This window comes from Labrus mixtus, chromosome 15 (genome assembly GCF_963584025.1).
Source record: "Labrus mixtus chromosome 15, fLabMix1.1, whole genome shotgun sequence".
NCBI lineage: Eukaryota > Metazoa > Chordata > Actinopteri > Labriformes > Labridae > Labrus > Labrus mixtus.
Window position 1 is genome coordinate 9,052,016 of NC_083626.1, and position 11,849 is coordinate 9,063,864.

At 43.9% G+C, this 11,849-nt stretch overlaps 2 protein-coding genes across 1 annotated transcript; one reads left to right on the forward strand and one right to left on the reverse strand.

The window, feature by feature from the left end:
- The window catches only part of LOC132990351 (keratin, type II cytoskeletal 8-like), a 232,406-nt gene that overhangs the window by 96,314 nt on the left and 124,243 nt on the right, over positions 1-11,849 (reverse strand).
- On the forward strand, positions 3,571-8,590 carry si:ch211-218o21.4 (protein FAM107B). The gene is made up of 5 exons (XM_061058028.1): positions 3,571-3,795; positions 5,226-5,523; positions 6,373-6,475; positions 8,016-8,157; positions 8,269-8,590. Exons 2-5 carry the CDS (start codon positions 5,451-5,453, stop codon positions 8,386-8,388), a joined length of 438 nt encoding a protein of 145 aa, XP_060914011.1. The 5' UTR covers positions 3,571-3,795; positions 5,226-5,450; the 3' UTR covers positions 8,389-8,590.

Consider the following 11,849-nt stretch of genomic DNA (forward strand, 5'->3'; position numbering starts at 1 on the left):
GGAGGCAGCCCAGAGCCCACGTGTCAGCTGCCTCTGAAGGGGGGAGGCCCAGGGTCATCTCAGGAGCCCGGTGATTGAGGGCCTGTATGACCATACCGTCCTCCGCCTCAGAGGTCTTCAGCGACAAGCCGAAGTCGATCAGTTTGACTTTGAAGGGCTCGCTCTCGTGGTTCACCAACATGACATTGTCCGACTTCAGGTCGCCGTGGATGACGCCGATGCTCTTCAGGGCATTCAAGGCCGTCAGCAGCTGCTCTGCGATCGGCCGGATCTCCGCGAGAGAGAGGGGCTTCCATCGTCTGTCGCACATCAGCTGATGAACACTTTTGTCCAGCATTTCAAAAGCCAGACAGGCGAGACCTCGGTGCGTGAAGCTTTCAAAGAACTGCACCACGTTGGCCTTGGCCGGGTCGAGAGCGCTCAGAGCTCCGAGCATCTTCAGCTCTCTGCTCGCGGCTCTGGTCTTCTCGGCCTCGAAGACCTTGACGGCGACCTCTTTTTTGGTGTTCAAATCCACTGACCCGTCAACTTTGCCGTAGGATCCGCTGCCTACAAACTGAAGGACGGTGTATTGACTTCTGCCGCCGTGAAGCACGTCGCCCTGTTGCACCTCAAAGTGCTCAGACTTCTTCTTCTTGCTCGATTTCTCTGCTGTTGAGCAGATGGACGTTCTCGACTTCTGCAGCATTTTTTTGTCAACAACAAAAAGGTTTTCCAAACAAATGCACCAAACTGACAAGTCTTCCAACTCGCTCTGAGGGTAGTGAAGGTCATCTGAAGGCGATCTGAGCATTGGAGCAGATTTTAAAAAAACTAATCGAATTCTCAACCCGTCAACCATTATGACCTCAGATCTGTTCCGTACGGCGCCATTCTACAGCCGTTACTATGACGACCAGTTTTTTCGTAAATGCTGTTGAACACTTCCTATTAAAAAGGAAGGATCCACAAAAAGAGGCCTACACCTTTTGATATTTAAGTTTTTCATCTTGGCTGAAATTGACCAAAAAGAAGACACATCAGAAAACCCAAAAGAACAGGGAGACACTTCAAACCAACAAACAAACAAACAAACAACCACCAAATGAAGAGATTATTTTAAATCAGGCTGAAAGGTTTGAACTCAGATAATTATAGGAGCCCTAAGTGGACATACATCCACACATGTTGTATTATTTGTCCCATTTCTCAGTAACAACATGTGGATTTTGGTTATTTTTCTCGAGATCTGGACTTTTTTATCTCATGACATTGAGATAATGGTACCGTTTGTCCGGATTTATTTCTTGATTTCTCGAGAAAACGGCTGAAATTGACTCGTTATCTGGAGAACACCAGCGTTTTAATCCAAGATAATGACATAAATTGAGATAGCATCGGAAATGTGCCTGCAGTCACAGATAAAATAAAGAAGTGTGTCCTCTTATGGCTTCTGTAGATTATTTTGTTGAAGGTGGGTAGTTTTTCATGGAAGCGCTAAGTGTAAAAAAAAATTGTTGACATTTATTTAACAAGGCGTCGGTGTCTTGGTGGTTGGTGCGCGCGCCCGCCCCGTGTGCGGAGGCTGTGGTTCTCCGGGCGGGTGGCCTGGGTTCAAATCCGGCTTGTGGCTCCTTTCCTGCATGTCGTTCTCTCTCCCCGATTTCTGGCTCTGGCCACTGCCCTATCTCAGACCGAGGCATGAAATGCCCCCCCAAAAAACCCTGAGCTGTTCCAAAAAAAAAAAAGGTTTCCAACAATTCACTTAGCAGATGCTTTTATCCAAAGCAACGTACATCAGAGAGTAGTACAACACTAATCCATTCACACACACTGGTTTTAATCTGTAACCTCCAGTGTGTGTTGTTCAAGCTGTTGTTAGTTTTAACTAACAGTAATGAACAGTTATTGTCCTTGTAAGGTCTCATGAGGGGTCATCGTTGTACCACAGAAGCCGTTCTGTTTGGTTTCAGGAAGAAGGTCCAAGTTTAAGTTTTGGGTTGAAATGATTCAACTTCTTCATCTAACACACATCTCACATCCCTCATGTGTGATACGAGAAAACAGAACATTTCACTGCTGTTGATCTTCTCCACTCAGTGCGTGCAGGGAGCATCTTTCCCTCCCGGCCCGCTCGTATTATTTCACCTGCAGTCCCACCCCCCTCTCTCTAAACAGAAACTGGAGACCCTCTCAGGATCTGGTGTCAAAGCTCAATCAGACTGAATGGTCAAATCGTGACCTGAGAGGACGACCTGAGTGGGAGCAGAATTTAATTCTGGAAGTGTTCTCATGCGATGACGCAAACGCCGACCACTCAGGCTCTGCATTTGAAAGTAAAGTTTGTAAAATCTACATGAACATGTTTACAACTTTGGATTCATTCATGCGGATCAGATGTCTGTGCTATTAGTTAAATAAAATCAGAGTAAAGCTAGAACCTTCCTGAGGTATTGTCATCCAGCTTAGACTGTAGAAAGTTATTCCCTCCATGCCAGAAGTAAAGTGGCAAATAAAACAAACAACCTTTCTTTGACACACCATCGTGTAAGACTGAGCTCACAGCCTGAGTGTTTTCTTAACCCTTAGAAAAGGCGGCAGGGTCTACTCATTGAGACGACAATGATGTCATTCTAAGAGCGGACTAACCGGACACGGGGGAGGGGGAGGGGAAGAGTTTAAATTGGTTGCAGTCTGCAGCCTCACCTCTAGATGGCGTTAAACCTCACACACTTGAAGTCATCAGCAGACTGTGAGCAGATCCCTTCAACATATTTGAACTGTGGTGATTTTAACTCCATGTGTTAAACTGCCAACAGGGGGGACGGATATGTCCTCACATTTTGTCCGTAGTATGACCTAAACACATTGAATCCTACAGTTCCCACAATGCAGCTTCATAGACTTTAAAATCATCTGATCAACTTGATTTATGTTGCACCTTTAAAAACAGATGTTTAGCGGACACTTTTATCCAAAGTGACGAACATCAGAGAGTAAGAACATGACGAGGGAGGATCTAGAGAGGGGGAAAAAACGACAGGAAGTGCAAACGAACAGCTTTAAGTCCGATCTGAGACACACAGGTGCTGACAGGAAGTGACCAGAGGCAGAGCACGACACCAACAGCTGTTCTTGAGAGTTCTAATCAGCATCAAAACATCCTAAATATCATCATCATCATCATCATCATCATCATCATCATGAAGGTGGTAGGTGTTCATAAAGAGCTGGGTCTTTAGATTTTTCTTAAAGGTGCAGAGCGACTCTGCAGATCGAATGGAGTTTGGTACTTCATTCAACCACCGGGGGGCGACAGAGGAGAAGAGTCCAGTCAGAGACTTAGGACCCTGTTGTGAAGGTTGGATCAGACGCCTTTCATTGGCAGAGCGTAGGGGGTGGGTGGATGGGAGTGTAGACCTGGATGAGAGAGTTAAAGTAAGGAGGAGACGTTTATGTCGCTGTTCTGTAAGCGAGCAGCAGAGTTTTAAATTTGACGTGAGCAGTAACTGATAAACAGCGTCTTGAAAATGATGGTAATTCAAATTGGCCAGTACGATTTTAACAGTCACACACGCTGAACTGTTCATGCAAACATCACACGTCTCTGCGTATCAGCCCGTTGGCGTGCTTCGTCCCCCTTGTTGAACCTCGTCTGCCTGTTGGTTGTGAACACGAGGGGCCGGGCTCCAGGTGAGTGCTCCACTCAGGGCCTCTCATGTAACACTGCTCTCAATAGTATCACTGTCCGTCAGCTCCTCGCCATGGTTAATGTTCTCAGACGACAGCCTCTCATGACGGAGCCGCACATCACAGGTAGGACTGAAGAGTGTGTGTGTGTGTGTGTGTGTGTTCCTTTAGGTTTACACGACATTATACCTGAAGAGATTCATGCAGCTCGTTTATCATCATCACACTTTTCTCCTCTGTGGAGCTACCGCTTTAAATTTGAACAAGCTCATGAGACATGGCGGATTCATTTGGCTGTAAAGTGCGTTTTCTCAGTGTTGATAGTTTTAACATGATCTTTGGTTGTTTATGGTGTGTGCACATTATCGATATAACTCCCAAATATCACATTACTTATTCTCCTTTAAAGCAAAATAAAAGGCAGCAGGAGGGGATTCCAGTGCCTCTCATGAATCTGCATTAAACTTTATCTTTCTTTATCATTCTGAGACTTTTGAGCGACAAACATGATCATCAACATTTTCTGGATCAGTAATCCTACACCCCTGGGTCTGTTTGTTTTAAAGAGGTGGCAACCTCCAGAGTAAAACTTAGTAAAGATCCCATTATTCTCCTCATGTTCACCTTTTATTTTGTCAGTCTGTGAAACCTTTAGAGCAGCTCAAAAAACTCATTATTAATCTGATACTGGTGTCAGTTAAAACCCTCATTTCAGCCTCTGCCTGAAACGCTTTGTTTTCAGCTGCTGTCTCTTTAAGGCGCCCCCCTCCCCACATGCCCACTTTCTTCTGATTGGCCAGCTCTCTGGTAAACCTTCTTGGAGACAGAACGCTGCAGGGCTGCCAGGGGAGAACTAGTCAGAGTCTATGTAAGAGGTTTCACCGGCTTGCTTAGAGGCTTGAAGCTGTCTGGTGAAATTCTTGGTTTCAATCGTGTGATTTGCAGAACAAGCAGTTCAGTGCCCTCTGCTGACTCATCCTGGGATTACTCCAACACACGTTTACCTCATGATCTGAAACTTTGCCCACGTTTAATTTGAACTTCGAGGATTGTAACATTAGTTTTAAATTTGGCATTGGGCTATAGATCAGCTTTAACAGTGGATGCAATACAGGAGCGGTATCATCCCACCATGCTGCTGCTCCTGATGGCTCAGTGTACAAAAAATGCAGCTAAAAGAAAAAAACAACAGAGATTTAACTGACAACATTTCAACTTGTTTGCAACAAACAGCCAAAACCTGTATGTGAGTAGATAGAATATAATGTTTCTGTTTCTGCAACTTTCCAGTCAACAATGCCCCAACATCTCCCGGGGCTAGCTTATATTACGGGAAGAGACTCAGCATTGGTTTAGCAGCTAAATCAACTTCAGACGTTCTTCTCATCTGATGATTCAAATCAACAACATTCATGAGGCAGCCAGCGTGTGACCCTTTGTCTTCCTGCAGTGCTGTGTCTCTCCTGCTTTGGTTTCAGATTCCAATCTCTCTCCTCTCTTCATGATTCAGGATAATTGGCTCTTTTCATCACCCTCTGCTTTCTCTCCCTTTGCAGCAGCTACCCAGCATGCAGCAGGAGCCTGGGCTCCAGGCCAGGTCCTCAGGTGCTGCCCTCCATCGAGGCTTTTCATTCGCTGAGAGCCACGTCTGCCGCGGCTTCTTCTTCTTTTTTTAATTCTAATACCTGGTCCGAGCTTCTTACTCCATCTGAACACGACTCGGCCTGCAGGTCGCCGTGTCCCTTCATGGTTCATGTCATCACAACAATAATCACGCACATATGGATGTCCAGCCAGCCTCTAGAAACAGGATGACCATCAATCCTCATCCGCAGCACGGTAATCACACAAGAGGTCAGTGCGACAAAAAGACAGTCCTCTGGGTTGTTGCATCAAGATTTCAATGTGTCGTATTTCAGAAAACAAAACACTGAACTGATTGTCTTATTCAGAAACGAGAATCATTTTCTCAAAATGTATGTAGCATGTCATTGGTCGCCAGGTCAAATTTGCATTGGGACTTTAATTTCTGCAGATTCTCTTTGAGGGAATTTAGAATAACTTCTTCCCCGTCTAGTGACAATGACTCAATCATGATTCATTCTGGATAGAAAAGTTGTGACTCGTTTCTTTATAGCTTCTTCTGAAACAACATGTTCACCTTTAAAGTCGTTGGTTTCTTATCAGTCATTCTTCTGTCAGTGATTCAGTTGTGTTCTTGAGCAGTTTGACAAAAGAGCTTTTCAGACTGCTTTTTTCCCAACAGTGCCGTAACTGATCTCAGCCGTCTTCACGTCTTTGAGTTCACATTTGGTACAAACTGCTCTCTGAAATCTTCCAGAGTATGTGCTTCTCTGTCAAGAACACGCAGACATCTTGCTCCACAAGACATTTTTAGTGGGTATCTACGGACAAATTGAACCCAGTTCAATGATCGCAGAGTCCTACACACTGAAGCAACGACATAACATCTAACATAACTCCACGACTGATTGAAAACAGCGTCATCCAAGACGGTCCATTACACCTCCATGACACTCAGATTGAAGGCGAAATGTCACAGGGGCATAAAAATATTGTGGCTTGAAAACGGCGGTCTGAACAGGTCTAATGTCTCCCCAAAATGTATTGAAATATCTTTTTATCTGTTGGTGGATTGAGAGGTATTTTTTTACATTCCTCTTTAAAATATTTTTCCACCAGATAATGGAGTCAAAGCTGAAGCCTCTCCAGGTCCGTCTAATCTGGTCAGAACGTCCAGGACTCATAATGAGCTTCACAAGGAACTCCTACTGGCCCATAAGAAGTAGGTAACATGCCGGAGCCTGATGTATGATTGGGTTAGATCTAAAGGGGATCACTACTAACAACATCTGACCTTTGTGATATGAGGCCCGTTCACCTCTCTTAACATCTTTTTGTATCAGTCCATGTGCCCTTTGTGTCCATCATATAAACTCCTCTCGTGCCTCTCCACAGCCATTCTTCTCTAAAGCAGGTGCCATTAAGAATACATGAGAGTCTCAAACTTGCAATCATACACCTTCTCTCCATGCTGCTGCAGGGCCTGAGGCCACGGGGAGCATGAATCTGTGTAAGGTGATACGTTAGGAGAACTGATCTGGCTCCACTATCAGCGTGTCCTGAGAGTAGCGGCACACTGTGAACAAGTGAAAGGGAGAGATGTTTGTGATGCTGCTGCCTGTTTATCTGTTAATCCTCACAGCTCACAACATTTAGACCAGAAAGACATTTACAAGATTTCAACCTATTAATCATTAACCATTTTATTTAAAGTGCAAAAAAAATGTGGACACGTTGCAAGATTAATGAATAATACCTCCTCCATTAGAACCAGGATGTTATGATAAATCTCACTGCAGTCGAGGAAGTAAAGGCATAACAGAAATGCACAAATATTTTACACTGACCATGTTAGTCAGTCAGGATGAAAATCAGAAATGTTCATCCTTGCAACACGTCTGAATTTCTTGGCATCAAGCATGGCTGCAGCTCTTTTTCTGTTCACCCAGAAGACCAATGTGCCTGTCCCCATGCACAGCGCCACAACAGGGCTATAGAGGGCGCTATAGCCCCATCACAAATCTGCCTAGCCACGGTTAAGCCCCCTCCAATATAGTCTGCTTTTATTGAAGAAAAAAAAAGAGAGAGAACTTAAAAAGTAACTAAGAATTAGTTGAATTAGTCAAGCTCCCCCTCAGCACGGGGAGAAAAAAAAATCCTGGCGCTGTCCCTGCCTGCCCCGTGAAACTCAAGGTCAATTTGATATTTTATTTACACTAAGACAAACAATTCTTTACGGGACAGATGTTGTGGTATTGAAAGTATTCTTTTTGACGTTTTTTAATCCCAGTTAAAAGGTTGATTAGCATTTCAGCTAGCTTTGGTTGTACACAGGAAACAAAGTGTTGAGAGCGAAGGACGGGAAATGTTTGTGGTCATAATAAAATCCTGGTACTGATTTCAATTTGGCTTTATGAAACTTGACAGACGACTGCATGCAAGTTGTTTCTCTGCTCCAACTCCATTCTTGCTTCTCAGTTGGTTTATGAAAGAACATGTTGGTTTCAGCTAAAGACGGTTGGTTTTGTACGAGACTCAAACATCCTCTCCTGGCTGCCCGGCCCTTTATTAGTTTTAAACCATTCACCAGACCTCCACTCCAGGAGTCTTTGTGGATGTCAAAGTGCATCATCTGACTTTTCAAAGGGACTTACCTTTTTCTAACCACATCTCAAAACATGAGGAAAAATTTCTTTTCTATTAAGCATCAACCTTCTCCACCTCATCTAACATCAGCCCTGTTTCTTCCTCTATGGGCTAAGGGGTCTGGCACTGAGCAGCAGGTCAGAGCTGCAGCAGGCGTTGGAGAGGAGGAAGAGGGTTCAGAGCGACCGTGAAGAGGAGGGACAGAGCCGGACTCCCCTGGAGGACGTGCTGCTCCGACGTCAGCAGAAACAGCACGAGGTGATAAAACTGATCTATAGGTTTAAATTTGGTTCAGGGATGGCGGTCAATGCTTACATAGTAGAGAGAACTTGATTGATTTTGTCTCTTTCACCTTTTTTGTCTTGTCAGAAGGAGAAGGAAGAGGGGGAGAAGGTTCAAGAGGAAGCCCAGCTGATGGAGTTTGTTCGAGTCCGACAGAACCTGAGAAAGATCCACTCTGCGATCCAGAACAAGGCTGCACACTCGTAAGGTTTCTTCAGATGACTGAACTCTGACCTTATCTGACTTACTGCCTTCAACACGCCCTTCAAGAGGAACAACACGGTGTATGAAAGACAATTAGGGCGCCCTCACACTAACCAATCCATACCCTGCCTTAGCATGCTTCACCCCCCAAAGTCCAGTTTGTTTAACTAGTGTGAGTGCTCCGATCTTTGCTCGAGCCCGGTACACTTCCACGCACGGGCACATTACATGGACATCCTTCATCATGGAGTCAGTAAAGTATCTGTCATGTTCTCTGTCTTATTCTCCGATGTGTGGATGCGGCTCGACTGCGAGTCTCTTTCATTTTTTTTATTTTTGCTTGTCTTGTAAACTAAGCACTCTTCTCGATCCCATGCATGTGTTGCATTACGACGTTATGTACGAGAGGTCACCGTGCTTAGGCCCGGTTAGTCCTGGAGCAGTGTGAGCACAGACCAGAGGGGGAATGGGGAGGGGGGGACAATTGTGTTTAAGTGCGGTTCTGGACGACTTAACCTAGTGTGAGTGTGCCCTAAGTCTAAAGGATTGAATATAGCACACTGATAAACAGATATTAATGGAAGCTGTGATTTTTTTTTTAACTGTGGAAATGTAATCTGATGCTTTGTGTAAATCAAGAAGTGTTTGTACATATTTTTGCTTGATGTAGTAAAATATCAGTCGCATGTTGCAAAGAAAGAAAGAGATGATTAACTTTAACTTGAGATGTTTGTCATATTTGTTATCAACACATTTCTGAATGCATGTCAAATATTTCATCAGCTCGTTTTCTAAAACTAACATGATTTTGAAAGTAGCATTCCCTCAGTGCTCCGTCTGCACCCCCTCCCCTCTGTGCTCCCTCAAAAGCCACGCCCCCTCACTTACATGCACGAGAGTTAAAAAAGTTAACTCCACATCTCCTCGGCTCATCGCTTTGAGTGTGGGCTAGAGCACGCAAGAGGTAGAGAACGAGCAGGGAGACAGGGAGCCTGTGATTGGTTCATCAGATTGGTACCTCGTGACAGACATTGGTTGAAGTTTTTACAGACTTACAAACTGATACAGATGATGGATTTTCTTCTTTCCTTTTTCAGAGAACATGAGTTATTAATTTCTGTCAGGACCTAAAGACAAGTTCAACCAAAATCTTAAAAAGTGGATCTGGAGGAAATTACCAACCCTGCCTTTAATGAAGGAACTGATAGTTTTTCTATTCAGATGCCAGAGAGAAATTGCACGCTATGAGGGACATGTTAACAAGCGACTCAGTGAGATTTAAGATGCAGACTGTTTTGAAATGCTGCAGATACTTTCAGGAGTGCATGTGTGAAAACAGCTAAAGATCGCCAGACTTGGCCACCTGAGGATTTGACCCTGTCCATCTTTGTCTTTGACTACTTGACTTGAGACGTCTGTCAGTTTTCCTCTCGATGCTATTTGCAGCTCCCCCGTGACTCGAGCTGCTGTGATAACCTGCGAGGCTCTGGGTGTATTGCCCTCTTAGTTTATACGTTTTGACAAAAGATTAGTAAAATTATTAGTGTTCATCCACAGAGACCAGGTCTAAAATCAGAGGCTTGACCTCTGAGATTACTCCCCAGCTGCTGTCCATGGGCAGGTGCTGTGTATCTGTCTGTCTGTCCTGCATAGTGTTAGCCTTACAACAAAGATTTATTACCCATAGTCCCTCTCTCCCCCTCCCCATGGGTAGAGGACTCCTATTTCTAGTCAAGGGCAAACATTGTAAATAGCTCTAACTGTGTTTCTATTGTCATGTAGACACACGGCTCCACTATAAACCAGGACTATCCTGTGTGAGGACGATTACAAGTTTTACTTTATATTTCATTTCATTCAGTCTGCAGCAGCTGCCCTTCACAATGTTCAAATATGGAGGGCTTAGGTGTTTATGGTGAAATGGATATGAGTGACCTAACAAGCATTCTCTCTGATGCCACACCAATTGTTGGCAGGGCTTTCCAACAGATCCTTTACTCTTTTCTGTGACTACCAGTAGCCTGACTCACACATGAATATAAAGCAGTACTGACTTAATGACAATATGGACGTCTGGAGAGTCCATAAGTAGAGTAAGAGTCATCACATAATGACAGAAATTATGTTTGAAGTGGTTGAGAAATGGTTTCATTCTTATATAGTTAGTGGGGAAATCACCAATTCTAACTCTTTCTTGTGTATCTGCATACATAGAAAAGATGAAACACTGTTCTCCAAACCCCCGAGAAGTGTGACACAAATAACTGTTGCAAAAATTAAAAATTATTGACTGCTTCAGCTGGCAGCAATAAGACAGATTGTAAATGCTGCAACGTAATCCTTTTGGGCAAAAAGTGCCAAACCAAAGTGTCCCATTGTGTTTGCAATCTACAGACTCAGACTGTTATCACTAGTGTCTGCAGTATTACAAATGTGCACATATTTTGGAGCCTTATATGCAATTATTTGAAAGGACAGAAACTAAAGAAGGATATTTGGGAGGGTTAGTGGGGACTGACATGCAGGACAGGAGCCGCTGCTCGGACTTGAACCCAAAACCACTTGGAGGACGTTAGCCTCTGTACATGGGGCGTGACCTGAAGGTTGGCAGTTTAGCCTAGATTACAGTTTTACAGGATGATAATGTTTTAGACCAGGGCTGCACTGTGTTGCCGTTGCAGCAACCCTTAACATAATAAGTGGTGCAGATGACGGACGGATGGATGTATCTGATCAGTCACTGAGGATATTGCTCGCTTCAAACCCACCAAACTCATCGACAGAAAAGGCAACTTTTCCAATATGTACAAAGGAATTGCTTTTCACTGCATCCTTGACCTTTATTTTTTATTTTTTTGTGACTTTGGTGTTTTTTGAGATTCCGCACACAAGAATACAAACACACAGACCAGTAGAGACAGGTCTGTGAAACTAGCCATGGCTTTATCTTTTCTCTCTCTCTATGTGTTTTTGGTTGTTGATACTCGTACCTTAAAGGCTGCACCAATAAGTACCTCAAGTTTTTGAAAAACGCTACCTTCAGAGCAGGAACTTTCTGGGGTTAAAAAACAGATTCCCTACATAAAAAGTTCCTCCAGAAGTTCCTGGTCCCTGGAAAAATGTTTCTGCAGTGGAAATGGGGCTAAAGGCTTCTACTTAACCTTCCCTGCTTCTAATCTGTAACAGGTGCTAATACTCATGATTTCACACAGATGACGAATCAAGTAAACATGTTGTAGGCACAGACAGATTGTATGTGTGATATTCTCTTGGTGATAGAGGTCATCGATTTGAAAGCCAAAAAGAAGCTAGCGTGGTTAGACATGTTTCTCTTCTTTAAGGTCCATGTTGAAGTTTCTGCAAACTTAAACTTTATGTCGATTTGTTGGAAGTCTCACATCTCCAGAACTGCATCCTGGTTTCATGATTCTATAAGAAAAACTGAGCTTGGTAGAGCAGCAGAG